The sequence below is a fragment of the Terrapene carolina genome, unplaced genomic scaffold, assembly GCF_002925995.2.
Source record: "Terrapene carolina triunguis isolate 2854851 unplaced genomic scaffold, T_m_triunguis-2.0 Scaffold238, whole genome shotgun sequence".
Classification (NCBI taxonomy): domain Eukaryota; kingdom Metazoa; phylum Chordata; order Testudines; family Emydidae; genus Terrapene; species Terrapene triunguis.
This window is the reverse complement of record NW_020664589.1, coordinates 6555115-6574972: the sequence shown is the minus strand read 5'-3', so window position 1 is coordinate 6574972 and position 19858 is coordinate 6555115. Positions and strand designations below refer to the sequence as shown.

At 43.0% G+C, this 19858-nt stretch overlaps 2 protein-coding genes across 11 annotated transcripts in view; one reads left to right on the top strand and one right to left on the bottom strand.

Annotated features, from left to right (window-relative positions):
- The window catches only part of WDR34 (WD repeat domain 34), a 45566-nt gene extending 30393 nt beyond the window's left edge, over window positions 1-15173 (top strand). For both annotated transcript variants that reach the window (XM_024192977.1, XM_024192975.1), the window contains exons 3-10: window positions 3176-3436; window positions 4330-4439; window positions 5513-5670; window positions 11916-12025; window positions 12328-12495; window positions 12949-13181; window positions 13965-14122; window positions 14705-15173. In XM_024192977.1, the coding sequence (XP_024048745.1) occupies window positions 3248-3436; window positions 4330-4439; window positions 5513-5670; window positions 11916-12025; window positions 12328-12495; window positions 12949-13181; window positions 13965-14122; window positions 14705-14943 (1365 nt within the window). In that variant the 5' untranslated portion in view covers window positions 3176-3247 and the 3' untranslated portion in view covers window positions 14944-15173. The remainder of the gene's footprint in view (window positions 1-3175; window positions 3437-4329; window positions 4440-5512; window positions 5671-11915; window positions 12026-12327; window positions 12496-12948; window positions 13182-13964; window positions 14123-14704) is intronic.
- Window positions 15174-15196: 23 nt separating this feature from the next.
- SPTAN1 (spectrin alpha, non-erythrocytic 1) overlaps window positions 15197-19858 on the bottom strand; it is an 80186-nt gene continuing 75524 nt past the window's right edge. For all 9 annotated transcript variants that reach the window (XM_024192968.1, XM_029912713.1, XM_029912716.1 and 6 more), the window contains 6 exons: window positions 18522-18576; window positions 17790-17986; window positions 17344-17397; window positions 16785-16931; window positions 16213-16360; window positions 15197-15516 (listed from right to left, as the gene is read on the bottom strand). In XM_024192968.1, the coding sequence (XP_024048736.1) occupies window positions 15391-15516; window positions 16213-16360; window positions 16785-16931; window positions 17344-17397; window positions 17790-17986; window positions 18522-18576 (727 nt within the window). In that variant the 3' untranslated portion in view covers window positions 15197-15390. The remainder of the gene's footprint in view (window positions 15517-16212; window positions 16361-16784; window positions 16932-17343; window positions 17398-17789; window positions 17987-18521; window positions 18577-19858) is intronic.

Below are 19858 nucleotides of genomic sequence, written 5' to 3'. Positions count from 1 at the left end.
GTCTTCTCTGCCCTGGAGCTGCTGGAATAGTTTTTTGCTTCAGTGGTTCTGCCCAGAATATAAGGAATTCCCACCAACAGAGCCTGCCTGAAGATGGATAAAGTACAGAAAAACACACACCTCAAACTTGCCTCAGTACCTGAGGTGAACATCTCAGTCTCAAGGTTTGCAAAAACAAATAAAAACATAAAAATGGTGATCCCAGTTGATGGTGCTGCCTCTCTCAAAGATCTGTTGGGCAAACACAGGGAGAAATTGCACAATACAGCTGTGAGACTGCAACTTCGACCGCAGAGATAGCGATGACTGGACCTCTCTCTCTGGTCAGGTCCAAAAGCCATTACCCCAAAAATCTTCTCAAAAGCCTGCTATCCTCATTTTTCACTTGGAAAAGCTTCCCTCTACTTTCTCATATCAAAGTTGTCTTCCTTGTAGCAATTACCTCTCATAGACTCATAGACTTTAAGGTCAGAAGGGACCATTATGGTCATCTAGTCTGACCTCCCGCATGATAGATCGTGATTTAAAGACTTCAAGTCGCAGAGAATCCTCCAGCTTGCGACCCCTGCCCTATGCTGCGGAGGAAGGCAAAAAACCTCCAGGGCCTCTGCCAATCTACCCTGGAGGAAAATTCCTTCCCGACCCCAAATATGGCGATCAGTAGAACCCCGAGCATACAGGCAAGATTCTCCAGCCGGACCCACATTTTACCAGCGATGGCACGTTATTGCCTAATTGACTAAAATCACGTTATCCCATCAAACCATTCCCTCCATAAACCTCTGTGAGAAAGGTCAGCAAAGTAGAAGCTCTTTCCTGCTGAGAATCCTCTTTTTACTTCTTTCCAGATAGGGTTGTACTTTTAGAACCCCTGAATTCACATCTAAAGTGTATTCTTCAAGTCAGTCAGGAATCTGTTATTCCTTTCTTCTTCTGTAAACCATCTACACTGCTAGTCCAGATCTTTGGCTCGCATAATCCTACATAAGCAGAAGGCAAGCTAATTTTGAGCACATAGTACAAGCACTAAGTGCTGCCACAGGAACTTTAGTTTTCCAGTCCACGTTCAGAAGTGCTCCCATTTTCACAGTGGAAGTGCTAATTATAACCTGCTTCTCCATCTATTCCTTCATTCCGGCTTCGAAACACTCTGACTTGCTGAACCCATAGCAATGTTCCATCAGCTGCTTTATTTCTCATTGGGTAGCTGGCTGGTTGCTGAAACTGGAGTGAAGCCACATCTGTATTTGAAAATTCCAAGAGCTAAATTATGTAAAACTGCTGTGAACGGCCTATCTGTTCTTTATACTGTGCCCCAGGGGCATATGGAATGCTGCAGAAAATCCAGGCTGCAGATCTTGGCTAGGAAAGCATGTTTACGTGTTTGCAGGTAGCAGATACCCTCAGCACAGATATTTCTGTATCTTCTTGTTTTATAATGTTTTGTTTGGTGGAGTAGTCTGTTTGAGGCACTTTTTAGCACCCTTCTGAAAATTGAAGAACTGTCAAAATTAAGCACAACTCCCACTAGCTGAGATGTGGATAAAGGTGCAAAATGAAAAATAAACCAGGCTGATGGGCTCAGCACATTTCTAAAAGATTGTGGCTCCCTGTGAATGTAGACTCTGGAACCCTGTGGGAGATGTTGGATCCAGACTGTGAAGTCTGGTCCAAGGGCTGTCTTGTACAGTGCTGAGACATCATGGTTATAGGCATAGTATAAATACCTAGCTAGAGCACGTTGCTGATGTCTGATTAATAATAATTCAGGCTGTTTCTTTGTCATGACAAAAAAAACACAGTGGTCATAAATATATGGAAAAAATCCAGGAAGTCATGAACACACATTGCTTTGACCAAATAGCCTTTGTTTTTGGATTTATTTTTAAAATTTGTTTCCATTAAAAATTATTTAAAACAGCACCTCCCTCTCCCATACTTCACGTCACTGGACATGTATAGAGCCAAATTTGTAAAAGCCACGGAGGAGTCTTGCTTACTGGTTTGAAAGACCTTAAAAGTCACAAGTTTTATCGAAGCCATGACTATGACAAACCCAGAGCCTCAATCATAATGGTCTTTGGAGACAGACGTAATCTGATACTCTGCGCAAGGAGAAGAGGTGTTTCTGTTCAAGGCCCAGCTAGATCTAGGGATAGGGAAGTGTTATTTACTTCTTTGCATAACACAAGAATCTGGGGTCACCCAAGAAATTGACGGGCAGCAGGTTTAAAACAAACACAAGGACGTACTCCTTCACACGGTGCACAGTCAACTTGCGGAACTCATTGCTGGGGATGTTGTGAAGGCGAAAAGTAGAACTGGGTTCAAAAAAGAATTAGATAATTTCATGGAGGATAGGTCAATCAGTGGCTATTAGCCAAGATAGTCAGGGACACAACCCCATGCTCTGGGTGTCCCTAAACCTCTGGCTTCCAGAAGCTGGGACTGAACAACAGGGGATGGATCACACAGTAATTGCCCTGTTCTGTTCATTCCCTCTGAAGCATCTGGCAGTCATCACTTTTGGAAGACAGGATACTGGGCTAGATGGCCCATTTGTCTGACCCAGTGTGGCCATTTTTATGTTTTTATGTAGGTATGCTGCACTGGAGGAGCAAGAATGAGGGGAATCTATATCCATTCACGTTGATAATATGCTAAAAGTAACTGAATTTTCTTACCCTAGTAGTACAGTACATACATAGTATGGACCCAGTGCCTTATACATCAGTTAAAATTGGGTTCTATGTTTCCATTCTCATAACTCTGGTACTGTCCTTTCCTACTTATTCTCCTGAGTACCTATTCACTGTAATAGAAGGTTGGCATCTGTATCATCACCCTGTTGATTTGAGGGAAGTCAAGGAGCAAGTGACCTCTGTTTCTCTGAGACTAAAACCAGGGTTGCTCCATAAAGTGACCTGCTAGAGGTGTACTTAGATTTGATAACTTTTCTTCTCTTTGTGAAACATGAACTCCACTGGCCTGAGAACTGTTCTTGCATGCAGGACTCCACAGTGCATACAAGGCACCAATTAGCCAGGAACCCAATATGCAGGGTCCCTTTTGAGTATACAGTATATTGAATGACAAAAGGGAAGTGTCCTAATTGGGTTTCTGTGCACCCATCTTTCGTTGTTTCATTTGTAGAACATTATTTTTCTTCCAACAGAAAAGCTGTCAGACTGAGGAGATCTCAACCGTGGAGGTTGCAGTACAATCCCATTCCAGCCGAGATGCTGGCATGCAGACTGATCAAAGTGAGGAGTCTATCCAAGACTTGGATCTCCAGAAGGAAGCTCCTGTGGATTATGCTGGCCTGCTCTCGTTCCTTCAGGGAGTGGAGGATGTTGTTATCAAAGAGCTGAATAAAAACTGGATAAGTCATGCCTTCGATGGCTTTGAGGTGAACTGGGTAGATCAGAATGAAACGGTAGGTTGATAGAATTCAGAGCAATATGACCATACTAGACAGTGCCCATAGCAACAGCTGTGGAATAGTTGGCTCTGTTACCTGGTGCTGAGACTGTCATTGCTTGACTCTGTTCATAAGAAAATAAGTATTCTTTCTCCGTTTGCCTTCACCCCAGTCTAGATAGGTAACCTGTCCTTGTGAGTAGCAACAGTGTGTAATACTGGCTTTATCAAAAGGAAGTTTACAACTGGAGTAGGTTAGTTTCCTCCTCTCTGCAACCAGTGCAGTTTAAAATCTCCGCTCATTCAGATCTTCCTGCCATGTTCTTCAGGAAATAGTGTATTAATAATTGTCTGGCAGCATCTGGAAGTCATTGCAGTGCCTGTGGTTTGGCAGCTCTACCTGGTCACGTGATGGTTATCCAGTGTGCCGTGTCCAGGAGTGTGGGCAGCTGGTAGCTGTTGGTGCATGCTGGGTATATTTTTTGCTACCTCTTATCAGATTATGGTTTGAAAGCACAGTGTAGGTCTTAAATCCCCAGAATTGTGGAGTGGGACTGCCCCAAGCCTTCAGGGCATGGGCTCCTTAGTCTTTTCTGTAATTGCTCTGAAGATAGTAGAGTGGACCCACTGTGAGATGACATTATGGAGAGACATTTGGTTTGGTGGGAGCATGCAGAGTTTTGCGTGTGATGCTCTCAACAGGAGGCAAACTTCTGTCTTACCTGTATCTACAAACCACAGTTTGTCTCCCAAGACTCTGCTGCTATAAAGAGAGTGGGAGTGTGGATCCTGACCGGGATATTGGTCTGTGGAGATAACGTGATTCTTTCTTCAGTCTCTGAATAGAGATCCTAATTCTCTGTATCTCCATAGGTTGTTGGCTCAGTATTTGGATTTCATCTTTTCCAGGTGTCCTGTTTGCATAACTTATCGTACCCAGAGGCTCAGGATCAGAAATTGCAGGTGACCAGCATCTCCTGGAATGCCACTGGATCAGTTGTTGCATGTTCTTATGGCAGGTGAGCACCTGAGTTGATCCAGAGCACAACTGAGAGTGGTCTGTGAGACATTTCAGACTGGCCTGCATTCAGAAGCATTGGAGAATGTTCACTTGCTTTGTAATAACTAACCATGTGTATAAGCAACTTATTTATGTTGAAAAAGATATTTAATTGATATTCTGAAAAATCAGAACCCAAGGGCAGTTCTAATTTAGGTCAGATATCCTTTCCCTTTCCTCTCTGTCCATTATCTCCAATCCCAAAAACTAGTCTATATTTTCTCAGTGTTTTGTTCTTAGACAGATCCTGTTGAAAAATGTAAAGAGGAGGTGTATGTTTGTATGTGTCTGCAGTGTGTGTATATGTATGGGATGGTTGGATGTGCATACTTGCCTTCATTATAAAATGTCTTGTTAGCCATCACGTGGTCTCCAAGCCCATATAGAATACATCTGATGCCCATACACAGAAATGCTCTCAGCAGTGTACTCGCATGCCAGATATTATTTGGATTAGATTTTCTTCCAGCAGGGCTAACCACCATTTTAGTCTGCTCTGTTATTGCCAGTGTGGTGAATAGCACTTCAGCCCCTATCAGTTCTCCTTTTTCAGCTGCAGTGGTCACTGCTCAGCAGCACAACACTTTTCCTCTCTAGAGCACTTTCAAACCCTGAACTCCTTGTTGGAATGAAATGTTGGCTTTTCATCCTCTCTGCAGAACAGTTGCTTTTGGTAACTTAAAAAGGAGGAAAGGTGTGCTTTATTTGAATGGTGGCTGTGAAGTAACTTTCCCAAATGTGGATTCCAGGCTGTTCCCTTATTAGTATAGTTAATAGGTCCTGTCCTGTAATAATGATTTATATCAAAGAACTGTTGTCAAACACTCCCATCATACTGGGGTGCACCAACACATACTCATAAACCTAGCACTCCACAGAGATGCATTGTAATCCCAGCCTCCTCTAAACGAAGCCTTTTGTAGCCCCAGAGAGCACGTGCCAATGGAAATGGGAATCTGCTTAGCTGCGTGTCTCTATGTAACAATGACTGGATGAGGTGTAACTTCCATCTTGACTTCTTTTCTTTTCCAGACTGGATGACGGGGACTGGAGCACAGAAAAATCCTATGTTTGTACCTGGAACCTGGACAGAAGGGGGTTAAATCCAAAGTGTCCTGATCTAGTAGTGGATGTTCCCAGTTCTGTCATGTGCCTGGCTTTCCATCCATCACAGCCTTCGCTGATCATTGGTAGACTGCTCTTGCCTTAGATTTTATTTTTAATTGTTCCTTTATCATCTTCAACTAGTGCTGCTGATTTTCTCTACAGGGCTACCTGGGTAGGGTGACCAGACAGCAAATGTGAAAAATTGGGATGGCGGTGGGTGGTAATAGGAGCCCATATAAGAAAAAGACCCAAAAATTGGGACTGTCCCTATAAAATTGGAACATCTGGTCACCCTATACCTGGGACTCCTCCCAAGAGGAATGGCAGTGCACTTCCTCAGTCACTTCCCAAGCCCCATGGCAAGGGAAGTGTTGCTGCCAAATGTGTAATTGCTGTTTCATCCGAGGCATTAGGAATCAGGACCTTCCCTTCTCTTAGTAGGCTTTGCCTGTTTTATACTACCTCTTGGAGCACCTAGAGATTCTGGCTAAGAAAGTGGGGAACCTGGGAGATGGGGGAGAGAGGGCAAAATCAGTCCTTGGATAAGTATTCTTTTTCAAGATGGCTGCATATTCCCACGTATGGTATTACGCTGCCTAGTGATGCCTAATGGCAGAACCTTCCCTTAGCATTGTCTCTTAGAGTGCTCTTGCATCCTCTTGTACCCCTTCCCTCAGCCGTCTGAGAGCAAGGCTATATCAGGGGACGCAGCATCATCTACCACCTCAGTTCCTTTCAACCACAAGATTGAATGGAAGTGCACCGTTCTGAACTGTTTGGGTCTGGAGTTCTTTCTTCTTGAGTATTCATTGGTGTTATATTGTTGTTAATAGTAGTTAGTATAAGTATAGAAATAGTTACTTAATTGTTAGTGTTTCATTTCTGGGTGATGGTGGAACTGAAGAGGAAGAAGAAACCAAGATTCAAGAGGTGTGTTTCATGCCCTACTGCCTTCTCAGCAGTGGATGACCACGTCAGGTGCCTCAAGTGTTTGCGAGAGGTCACTCTCCGTCTGAGTATTCTCTCTGCTGAACTTCGATACCCAGAGCTCACAAGCAGAGGCAGAACAGATTGAAAGGGCTTTTCCTGAAGGAGGCTCTTGAAGCTAAACCCTTGGGATCCGGATAGTCATCGGAACCAAGATCTGAGCGGCACTATTGACTCCTGTGACTTCAAGAAAATTGAAGCAGTTGGAGGATTCCAGGAAGTCGGAACCCCTATCAGCTTTGGCTCCAATTCTCACTGTTCCTGCAATTAGGTCTTTGCTATGTCAGAACCAAGGGCCACGTGGTCGGCTCCGGCTGTCTTATTGGATCCATTCTATTCTTACAGAGCCTCTATGGCTCCAAAAGTCAAGGTCAAGGTTGGTTCTGGGGTTAGCCTTGGGAGCCAGGAGCATGAGTCTGGTGTTGGATCCGCTGCTGTTTACTTCTTCGTCTCTGACCTTGGCTCCTGCTTTGGTTCCACTTACGTTTTCAGTTCTGAAGAATACTGTTACGTGATATCTGAGGTTCACTGTGAGGCTTCTGATCAATCCTCAGATCTGAGCAAAAAAAGCAGAGGACCTTGAGAAAGAGGCAGGCTTCGCTGGCCGCCTCATCTGTAAGGAGAGTAGAACTGTCTGTACTTCCTCCTCCTAGGACTCCTACAGGCTCCTCGCAAAGGTTTCCTCCTTACTTCCCTCAAGGTCCTTTGGTATCTCCAGTGCACTCTGTCACAGATCCAGTGCCAGATCCATATCTGAAGGAGGCTAGAGGAAGAATTAAGAGGCCTGTTTCTTCCTGGTTTGCCCCTCCCTTTGGTCCTCCTCCTGTGGGGGTGCTCCTGAATCCCAGTTGTTGGGAAGACTGACAGTCCTTGGTGTCATGGGCTTATTGGGAGCTGCTGCAGGAACTTTTCAGTTATCCTCCACATGGATGGAGAGGTGAGCTTTCATCTGCTAAGGATCCAGTGGTGTGGAAATCCCAGATCCAGTTCCTCCAGATCTGTCTACATCTCAGGCAGTGGTGCCTGATAATTGATAGCCTCTCTTTTTGAACAGGAACATGTGGACACTCACTGTGATCCTGATTTGTCACCAGATGAGCATGTGGGAGTTGCTTCAGTCTCCTGCCCTTTTAAGAATACTACACTATTTCATGAATTAGTGGATCATGTGATGTCCACTTTGAATCTGCCTTCAGTGCCTGTGGAAGAGACTTCTCATCCGATGTTTGACATTCTTGGTGCTACTTCCAGGAATAGGATATCCCTACCTATTTTGGATTTTTGCTTTAGCCAGCTAAATCTGTGTGGTCTATTCCTGCTTCTTGTCAACTTGTCTCCAAGAAAGCTGGCAAGCTAGATCATTTACCCTCAGAAGGATTTTCATATGGACCCTGTACCTAAGTCGCTGGTGGTGCTGCTGCCAGTAGCAGAGCAAGATCTGGACAAGCTCACCCTATCCTTATTGACAGAGAGGGGAAGAAGATTCTTCCTAAGCGAGAAAGGTGTTTTCTTCTTTATCCTTTGGTATTAGGGTGGCAAGTTACCAAGCTGTCGTGTCCTGCTATCAGTTTCACTTGTGGGAGAAGATACTGCTGTTTGTGCAGGAGTTGCCAGATGACAAAAGGAGATTGAGTAACACAATTTCAACGGAGGGTCAAAATATGGTGAAACACTCCTTTAGGGTTTTGTTTGATGTCTTGGACTCTTCTGCTAGCATATTGGCTTCTGTAGTGATGCTGAGGAGACGTGCTTGGCTTCGTTCCTTTTCTCTGGAGATGGATACAGACATAACAATGAAGGGGATGGTCTTTTCAGTGAAAATACAGATGAGTTGCTGAAAAAATTGAAGGAGACAAGATTGACAAACTCGTTCTTTGGTCTTAATTGCGTCTATTAGAAGGAGATTGCTGCTTTGCGTTATCAGAGGCAGTACTATCCACAGTCATCTTCAACTTATTACCCAGCAAATCAGAGATGTCAACAACAGTACCAGCAGGCTACGTTCTTTCAGAGCAGCATAAGAAGAGATCATTTAAATCAAGACCTAAATCTAAGCATTCTTCTATTTCTATGACTACTTTGTCTCATGCCAGACCTCAGATGTGATGGGAAGATCAAGAGTCAAGAACCAACCATCTAGGATCCTTCCCTTCCTCTGTTTGGAGAGAGGCTAGAGTGCATGGAGGCTTATAATATCAGACAAATGGGTTCTAGAAGTTCAAGAAAAGAGCTATGCCATATAGTTCGAAAGACTACCCATTCCAATTCCCCATATCCTTCCTTTGTCAGGGAACCTGAACGTTAACATGCCACACATTACATTGATTAAAAACTGGCTAACTGATAGGTCTCAAAAAGTAATTGTAAATGGGGAATTGTTATTGAGTGGGTATGTTTTCAGTTGAGACCTGCAGGGATGGGTTCTTAGCCATACGCTATTTAACATTTTTATTAATGACCTAGAAGAAAATATAAAATCATCACTGATAAAATTCGCGGGAGACATGAGAATTGGGGGAGCGGTAAATAAGGAAGAGACAGATGACTGATTCAGAACGATCTGGATTGCTTAGTAAACTGTGCGAAGCAAAAAAATATGCATTTGAATACAGTTAAATGTAAATGTGTACATCTAGGAACAAAGAATGTAGGCAATACATACTTTATCCTGGGAATCAGTGACTCCGAAAAGGATTTGGAGATTGTGGTGGATAATCAGCTGAATATGAGCTCCCAGTGTGACACTGTGGCCAAAAGAGCTAATGCAATCTTGGGATGCACAAACTGGGAAATCTTGAGTAGCAGTAGAAAGGTTATTTTACGTCTCTATTTGGCATTGGTGCCACCACTGCAGGAATACTGTGTCTTCTGGCACCCACCCTTCAAGAAAATGTTGACAAATTGGAGAGGGTCAGAGAAGAGCCATGAGGATGATTAAAGGATTAGAAAACTTGCCTTATAGTGATAGACGCAAGGAGCTCCATCTATTTAGTTTAACAAAGAGAAGGTGGGGTGACTTTATTACAATATATAAGTATCTATATGGGGACAAATATTTAATAATGGGCCCTTCCATCTAGCAGAGAAAGGTATAACATGATAAAATGTCTGGAAGTTTAAGCTAGACAAATTCAGATTGGAAATAAGGAGTACCTTTTGAATGGTGTGAGTAATTAACCATTGGAACAATTTACCAAGGCTCATTGTGGATTCTCCATTACTGAAAATTTTAAAATCAAGATAGGATATTTTTTTTGTGTAGCTGCAAGCCCCATTCCAGAGCCTGGCAGCTGCGCCACAACGCCATCCAAGATCGCCTGGTCAGAGCCATCCCACCACCCGTGGGGAAGGTTGCTGTGAACTGCGACTGGACATCATGATCACCAACGAAGACTGGAAGAAGATCATTATGATGGATGTCACAATTCCCCTTGAAAACAGGACACCGGCTTTCCGCGATGCCTGATTTCGAAAGCTGGAGAAATACAACCCTCTGGCCGACACATTGAGAGCAAGGGGCTACAAGGTCCAAACTCGTGTGCCGATCGTCGGAGCCCTGGGGGTATGGGTCCCCAGTAACGAGTGAGTGTTGAGAGAATGTGGAATCAGTCAACGCTACTCTTGGCTGATGCGGCAACTCATGGTGTCAGCAGCCATCAAGTAGTTGAGGGTCATCTACCTAGAACACATCACCGGACATTGCCAGTACCAGGAGGGATGAGCTGGAGTGCCGATGAGAAGTGCAGTCAGGAAAGTAATTCAAATACTTTCCTGATGGATTGCATTTTCTAATGGACAACCTACCCTAAATTCTCAATTACTAGGGGAAAATCTTCACTCATTGATATATTTGCTTTCCACGACCAACTCTTTGTATAACTTTTCATGAGTGATGTACCTGAATACTTGGCCGCTAATATCTAAACTGTATTGTTAAATTTACTCACCTAAATTTGGGTTATTGCTGATTATGCACTATATATGTATCTATGACTTAAAACAAACTTTGTATTTGTAGATAATCTAAGCACTATACCCAGATGTACAGACACTCTTTTCTTAACCTGTATATTATATAATATTTTAACATTAGCTTTAATAAAATTTTTAAACCTGTTTTTATCTGTTAAGACGTCATTCATTATTGGCATAATGTCAGCTAGAAGGGTGAGTGAATTGAATGCCTTGATGGCTGATCCATTGTTTACTGCTTTTCATAAAGATAAGGTAGTTCTTACGGCTGAAACCAGATTTTTGCCAAAAGTGGCACCTGACTTTTAAATCAATCAATTACTTTGCAGGCATTTTTTCCAAAGCCTCGTATGAAAAAGGGGGAATCCGTTATATGTACTTTGGATGCAAGAAGAGCTCTTACATATCATTTAAACGTAATTTAAAAGTTTTTGAAAATCATCCAGCTTATTTGTGTTTTATGCTAAGAATTATATGGGTTATGTCATCTTTCTAGACTATTTCTAGATGGATTAAACAACACATTGTTGAATATTATACATGATGGTACAATCACATTCCTCCAGAGCTGTGGCAGCTTCTTTTGCTTGCCTTAAGCAAGTCCCTGCTGCTGAAATCTGCAGGGCTGAGACCTGGAATTTTGTACACACTTTTACTAAGTAGTATGCTCTTGATTTGGCCTCCAGGGCTGATGGTCGATTTGGTAGCGCAGTGCTTCAGTCTCTATTTCATTAGGACTCTGTTCCTGCCTCCAGGTTATCTTCAGCACTGCTTATCAATCTGTCCCATAAAATGGAATATACAGAGCCACTTGAAAAAATGAAGATTACTTATGTGTAACCGGAGTTCTTCAAGATGTCTCTGCATATTCACACTTCCTGTCTTCCCCTCTTTCTCAGAGTCCTGGTTTATTCTGCATGTCTGGTTTGCAGTGGAAGAAACTGAGGTGGTAGAAGGGGCTGCGGCCTTGCCTTCAGAACGTTTGGAGACGCTGAGGCGAAAGGTAGGAGGGGGCCCAAGAACACTAATTGCTAGAAGGTTCTACCATTAGGTACCACTAGGTGGTGCAATACCCATGAGTAGGAATAGGCAGAACCATCTCGGAAACTCTTTTACATAGCATTGCATCCACTTACATCAGAGCTGAATATGTCCCCTGTGTGGATGCAAATCAGTTGAAGCCTATAGCATTGTTCCTGGTTACACCAGAGACTAATTTATTTTCCTTTGGCCCTTTTTGTTCAGGACAACTCTTTCTAGGGGCCAACCTATTTACAGTCAATAACAAAGTAAACAGAGCCTATCAAGCTACGTGTGACTTTCATTAGTAGCCATTGCTTATGTTCTGTTGATCCTTTGTCATCTACAGGTGGCCTTTACAGTGGGGAGGTCTTGATATGGGACACGAGCAGGATAGAAGACCCCTTGATCTGGAGGACAGGGATGACAGATGACACTCATACAGATCCAGTTTATCAGGTAATAGGGGGCAGTCCACACGTTAGTGGGGTGTTCATTGGGCTGGAGGGCAGAGGAGGAATCACAATCCTGACATTTCCTGGGCATCTTCACACCAGCTTAGTACTTGCACAGTTGCATTGAAATCTTTAAATTCTCATTGCTAGATTAACTTAACCTCAACACAGTCATGAGACTGGTTTGTTGGTAGTGTCACCTAATGTCATTTGTCCTGAGACTTAACAGTGTTCTTGAATGTGGGGTTACTGGGCTTGGTGGGTTTGGCGAGGCCCCTTTTCAGAGTTTTCTCATGTTGGGAACAGGTTGACTGGTTACAGGACTCAAAGCACAGTCACCACTTCCAGATTCTGAGTGTATCCACAGACGGAAAGATCCTTGTGTGGCAGACAGAGAGAGATGGTCAGCTGACGTTAGTTGAAGGATTCGCCTTAGTAGCTCAGCAGATCCCTCGGAGTATGAAACTTAAGAAGGTGAGTTCAATAATTCCAGAGAACATTGACTTGAAACCACCTTTTAATGGGCTTGGTGTGAGTTAGAATAGCTTGGGTTATGAGAGAGCACAGGTAGGTGGCTGTAGCTTCCATGTGATGGGGAAGCAGAGAGAGAATGAAGCCCATTTATCAACAAGCACAGTAAACTTTGGCTTTCCCATTACCAACCCAAAGGATAGTGTGGAAACTGGCCACTTAGAAGTTTTGGATGCAGCAGCCTTGCCCTGAACTAAAGCTAAATGACCAAAGCTGTAAGCAGCTAAGTTCTCCATCCTGAACTTGAATCCTTATTAGAGGATCAGTTCTGTAAAAAGAAAATGTTAAATGGTTGGTGCAGGTCATGCAGGCTATGATTAGTACGGCTTTCATGTACATGTATGTTAAATTTCTGAGTCCTTGTGTCTCATGGATGGTTTGTCCCTTTTCCCCTAGCGCACACGTGGGGAGACAGCTGTGGGTGTGACCTCGCTCTCTTTCTCCCACTTTGATCCCAGTGTGTTTATCATTGGTATGGAAGGTGGATATTCTCTCAAGTGCTCCACTGCGGTAGAGACCGCTGCTGTCCCTAGGACAGGTAGCTCTGTTCCCCTCAAGGCACCTGCACAGTTTGCCTTTTCTCCTCATGGTGGACCTGTGTACTGTGTAAGCTGCTCACCTTTCCACAGGCAAGTAATGGGCAGAGTGCATTGGCACCAAATGTTAGTTTGTTACACAACCATACTGTTCTAATTGTGGTTTTCCTGAGCGACCTAGGGAGTGGAAAAGATGCAATCAAGGGTCATATGCCAGAAGCCCTACTGTATCTGTCACACTGGAAAGCTGTTTCCTTCAAGGGAGTTGCATGAACTTACACTGAATGTGCCCCTTGTATAGGTGCAACTTCATTGAAGCCCATAGCATTGTCCTTATTTCCACTGGGCTCTTTTTATTCAGGACAACTCTTTCCATAGTTCCATTAACAACTTTAGGGGACAGCCTGTTTCCACATCAGAGTCAACTGCCCATCACGCTACTCGTGACTTTCATTAGTAGCCATCTAAGTTTAATTTTGGAAGTGTACACAGTCTGTAGGTGCACCATTTAATGACAAACCATTTTAATGTCCATAAATCTGTTTTCTTGAAACACGTTGGGAGTCCTGGTACTGCATATAATTTGCATGGGAGTGACCAGATTATGCTAGCCCCCCAGATCCTGAAATACAAGGTCGCTGGAGACTACAGGGCCAAAGATGTAGTGATTCCTGTGACTACAGTTCATAGTGGCTAACAAAAAAAAAAAAAGTGAGGAATCTTGATACCATTCAGTCAAAAGGGCCACACATAAAGAAACCACAGACTTGTACATTAGCTCTGTGTTATTGCACATCAACTCTCAGGCTGCTTAAGTGAACTCTGCTCTGTGTTCTTAATACTGATCCCCTAAGAAGTGTTTCTCATTTTCTCCAGGAATCTCTTTCTGAGTGGCGGTACTGATGGACATGTTCACTTGCACTCCATGCTGCAGGCACAGCCCCTTATTTCTCTCCAGTTATCAAAGAAGTACCTGTTTAGTGTGCGCTGGTCTCCAGTACGACCCTTGGTCTTTGCAGCTGCCACTGGAGAAGGTAGGTACCCTCTAGCTGCTTATTCTTAGAAGGAAAAACCAGGTTTTCTTCTGGGTTCTAACACTAGTGCTATGTAAAAGCTTACTGCTTAGCACTTCCCACCCGAATTTAACTTAATTTGTTTGAAAGTTGGGGTTTCCAAGCTGTCAATCTGAAAACCACTGCATTATACTAACTACAGTTGTCATATCTTTCCCATTGCCACAGACTTGTGTGGATATGGAAAATTTGCTATACCATGCCACAGCTAAAACTGTTTCCAGCTTTCAGGTGTTTAAAGCACTCATTTTTAGCACTAGTAGTTTGCAATATGACTGACACTAGAAACTGGCCTAGCATTTAAAGATGTCTACAGGGCTGCAGCATAACTTCTGCTAGCAGCTGGTTTCAACCTGCCCCTGACTCCAGTGAGTAGTTCTACACTTCATTGTAGCACTGCTTAATCTAGATAGTGCCAGCAGGGGAGGACTTTCATCCATACTGCTCTAGTGTTGCCAGGCTGGAGGGAAAGCTTGAAGGAACACTGTTGTTTTTATTACATTTGTTTACTGTAAAGATTGATGTGGATTATTTATTTTAAAGGAGAAGTGCAGCTGTTTGATTTTGGAAAGAGCTCCCAGAAGCCTGCAGTTTCTATAAAGCAAGCTTCAGCCCAGACTCCTGTGTACTGCATAGAGTTTAACATCAAGCAACCTCAGCTTCTGGCAGCAGGGGATGCCAGTGGCCTGCTGAAAATATGGCAGCTGAGTTCAGACTTTATTCAACAGGGACCAAGAGAAATGAATCACCTTGAGCAGTTGGCAAATGAAGTCACTGATTGAGACACTAACAGGCCAGTGTTATCTTGCTACAGCATATGGTTGTTACCCTTTCTACCCAAAACTGGTCTGTAAAACAGATCCATTACATTTGTAATGGAGAGCAAGGTAAGTCCTAGTCACTCTGACCATCTTTACCTGAAGCTATGTAATGAGCAGAAGAGAGATTCTACTGGGCTTTGTTTGTTTGAGTCACACTTGAAATTGGTACTCAAGCATCAAGACGATTAAAGACAAGTTGAAATTTTTGCTGCAGTTTGGACCAGTAACTTTTATTGAAGCACACTGCAATATTATTTGTTTTTCCTAAGAGTTTTAAGCTAAGCAGTTTAAGGTTACATCAGAAAGTAGCATTGATTATTGTAGAACACAAAGATGGAGACACATGCAGGGCTACAGTTGGCAAACGCGAGTATGTTCTTTGTATTTTTAAAGGTTAGTGCTTTTATATCAATTCACAAACAGTGAACGTGTAAATTCTATGTAGTCATAAGCAGAAGGAAGTTCTCTGCCCTTGCTATCCATGTAGGGCTTCATGTGAGAGATGCAGTAATCTGCCTGTTCCCTGGTCAGGTTCTGAAAGACAAAATTGAAGATAGGATGGTTAGTAGCCTCTCAGTAGTGAAGACAAAACTGTTTTCAGTGGTAAAGAACTTAACCTCCTTCTCAAGGTAATGGAAGGATTGGATTGTTACAGTAAGGCCACAGAGGCAGAAGCTCCTGCTCAGTTATGAAGTATTTTTAAGATCCCCCACCTCAGAGAAAAATAGGTAACTTCCACTTCTCAGATCAGTCAGTTGACTTCTGTCCTTATCTCCCTCTCACTGTCAGGATCCAGAATGGAAAACTTGTTACGTGGTGACTTTTCCTTTCTGGACCTGTTCTCTCCTCCAGCTTCAGGTAGCTTTAACAGTAATGCCCTATTCAACTGTAGTGAGGTTACATTTAATCTAGAGTTTCAGTGCAACTGGGAAAGTACTAATCTGGCTTCTTACTGATAATGAGAGTACACCAGTGCTTTATACTCTACCCTAAGGGATCAAACAAACTTGCAAATAGCTTTAGCTGCATCAATAAAATCTTTCAGGAGCATGGGGAAGGTGTTGGCAGTATTTTTGTGTTTGGGATGGGAAGTTAACAGATGTAGATCCATGTCAGTCAGCTTTGCAAAACAGACACAAAGTGCAATGGCTCAGAACAGCGAGAGTTAATTTTCATGGTGCTAGTTGCTGCTGTCTTTCCTGAGATGGGGTTTGCACAACTGACACTTACTTGGTAGAGCTCCTCCTTGGTCACATAGGGCTTGCCCTCTGAACTAAGGGCACGGAAAGCACTTTCTATTTCCTCACTGGATTTCACATTCTCAGTTTCCCTGCTGATCATAAATGCCATGTATTCCTGCAGTGAGACATGTCCATCCCTGCCAATAAAATACACACAGCATGTAAACAGACCTGCTTCAGAACAATACTACTTGATGCTATTGAGCTCTCAGCCCATCGAAGCAGGCAGGTCTAGCAGCAGGGTTATCCTTCCTAGACCTGCGTTAACTAAGATGGTAAGGAATATTGTAAATGTCTCATGAAGAGCCCAGGGCATGGGGTCTAGATTGTGAGAATTTCTTCAGTCAGACACGTTACTGGGTGAAATTTAATGGCTTGTGATATAGAGGAAGTCTGATTCAACGGTTCTTTCTGCTCAAACTATAAAGTAGCCGTGACCATTGTAAAGGAATAATAATTTGAAGAATATGGAGAGGCTGCAATAATGGGCAAAAGCAGCCTGTGACAGACTTTTAAAGTGAAAACAGAAGAAAACCTATATAAATTGTTCTATCTGTATACCTGTTGGGATCTACGGTGTCAAGAATAGCTTCAAACTCTGGATCTGGTTCTCCTTCCTCAACCATAGGCAGGTCATAGCCTAGAGAACGTAAGCAGGACTTAAACTCCTGGTGATTCAGACGACCAGATTTATCTTTGTCAAAGTGTCTAGAATAGAAAATATGAATCTTGAAACTTCATTAAGATAACTGGTTAAAAGTATACAGTGAACTGAAAACTAGAGCGACATTTTAGCCTGATGTTTTGAATATGCTATTTGCAGTGAATAAGTACCTTCATATTTAATACAGACAGCATACAGATTCTCTGGAGTGCTTCAGAAAGATCATAAACTGGCCACATACCCTTAGTGAGGAATTATTCCAGTTATTGCCAGCTGGCAGAGTTTACAGCAGCCTGGCTCAGAACTGGACAGAGAATCAGGGAGTTGCAAATAGCGGAAACTAGGTGCAGCTGAGAATCCGGACCATCCATTTTTGTGTAGCAATCATCTACATGTCAAGGATCTGAAGAATTCCTTTGACCACTTTTCCAAGTTGCTGAGAACAGGCATACTTACTTGAACATCATGCTGAACTCCTTCAGAGCCTCCTCAGTGACTCCAGTTGTGTTTCTAAAAAGGAAGAAGCAAAGCTAGTGAACAGATCATGAAATTGCAGTGGTGGGTCACAGGCTAATCAAATGCCAGGTTCATTTCAGGTTGTTTGATTTTCTGTCTGCCATCCCCTTGAGTGGAGACAGCATGCACCTGGTTCAATTGCCACTCACTTCACTGAGAAATCACCAGGGCTAGCTGTAACCAGAACTAGTTCTCAAATCGCAGTCTACCTAAAAAAACAAACATACTGATATACACTACTCAGAACACAAAACAGTAAGTGGAAGAGGTTTATCCTACCTGAACCGTGCTTGATTTGTACTGGCTTTTAGACAATCTCGCCCTAACCCACTTATCCCCTAAAATGGTGAATGTGGTTTATCTTCCCAAATGAACGAACACTGTACCTAGCTTGTATTTGCTGTTCCAGGTTGTGCTGCATCCTCATCCCTAGTTGGTCAAGCTGGTCCCACTGCTGTGCCAGCCCTACAGTGCTGTGCTCTGTATATTTGTTGTCCAAAATAAGTGCTTCTTCCATAGCTGCTCCAAGGTCCTCAATCTTCTTTAGTTGACTCCTCATTGCCCGAATCTCCTGGTGCTTATGCTATTTGGAAAGAAAACAGAATGGAGCAAACATACCAGCGTACCAACATTTTATTGACTGAGTTAGAAGACAGAAGTCATAACACCAAAAAGGTAGGAGGAAGCTATGGTGCAGCTGTTGTCTAGTGTTACAAAATATATCACTATACCAGGGAGATTCATCACATATGACTCATATGGATTTGTAAGATGGGCTAATGTTCCAAGAAAGGTGTTTTCGCCTGTAAATATCACTAGAAACCTCACAGCAGCTATAGCCTAATTCTCAAAACAGAACATAGCAAGGAAAGGTTTCAGATATGGTCTCCTCTGCCCAGACAGACTTAGAAATACTATTCAAGGGGGAATTAATTCAGGATTTTCCTTTGGCTTGTGCAATGCAAGTTAGATTAGATAATCAGAATGGTGTCTGTTGGTCTCAAAATGTATGAAATTAATTAAAGACCTACATATCAGTCATTAAAGGCATTCTCCCTCCCCCCTCATTCCTGAGCATCAATAGGAAATAGAAGTTTTAACAGGTGAGGTATGCTTACTTTAGTAGCTTCCAGCTGTGATTCCAGGGTTCCTGATTCTTCCACCATACAGGACCTAAACATAGAATCCCAGTGAGGGAGAGGCTCTCTCCACATACAACAAAGGCCAGGGGGGGGAGGGGCTTGAAATTAACACCATCCTTTTAGGGTAAAATAATTTTTCCATAAACTTTATAAGAAAACTTTTTCTGTCAAGCTTCTGCCCATAAGCTTTTAAATTCAGACTGACCCTATATAAAACAGAGGCTTTTAAGAACCTGCTGCATGTAATTTCTTTATATAGTTAATTTCAAGCCCAATTTCACAGGCTGTGATAAAGTAGCCACTGGAAACACTTCATGCCAAATCCAAAGCACTCACCTTCTTACTGGACCTAGTGAAATTAGAAACCCAGTGCAAATGCCCTTCCCATCCCAAACTGTGCCCAACACACACACAAACTACAAGTGATTCACTAGAGACAAACTTTGCCAATGAAACAGGAGCGCTAGAGAGGCTTTATACAGTAAGCAAGTGTGAAAAACCTTTTGAGAACTACTGGCTTAATTTAAAGCCAACCTTGATGTAAGACAATCACCCTTGCAAGACAGAAAAACTCCACTACTTTATTAGGGCTGGGTGAATGTTGCTTTCCGTATTCTCAGACTGTGACCCCTCACAGATGAGCACTTCTACAATCCTAATAGTTCAGAGCCACTCTGACACAGTCATTTGAATTTTGAAATTGATAGTAGTCACAATTATACATCGATTTTTAAAACGTTCACGCAGAGGCATTCTTGGCATGCCAACAAGGGGCACCAAACACTGGTTTATAAAGGCCGCCTTTTGCAGTTATGGTCTCCATGATTTTTTTCACAGGTACTAGCTGCATAAAGTCCCTGAAGTTGTTTTTGTTTCTTCGATTCTAAGCAATGTTAAGGCAGCAGTTTTTAGAGCCTCTGTCCTGTAACATTTATAGTGAAAGTTTACAACAGATGACCTGTGTACAAACAGCAAGTTGGATATTGTGCAGATGTGCTGTAACATGTTTGTGCCCCCGGTGGAATTTAAACTCCTGCTGCTACGATTGTCTTCCCTCGCCCCCCTCCAGACCCTTTCCTCCCAAAGGTCTCATAACTTCTTGGGAAGGGTTTTCAAGTGCTGAATCACTCTGTGGCAATGAAAATATGCCAAACATCTGGGTCTCTCTCACCATAGAGGGTTAAAGCTCAAAATCAAAGCGTGTTTAAAGAGAATGAAGCACAGGCCCAGAACCTTGGGCAGGAAGCTGTGAACCAATAGTGGAAAGGCAAAAAATCAACAGGGAAACAAACCCCAAGCATCTCACAGCAGTG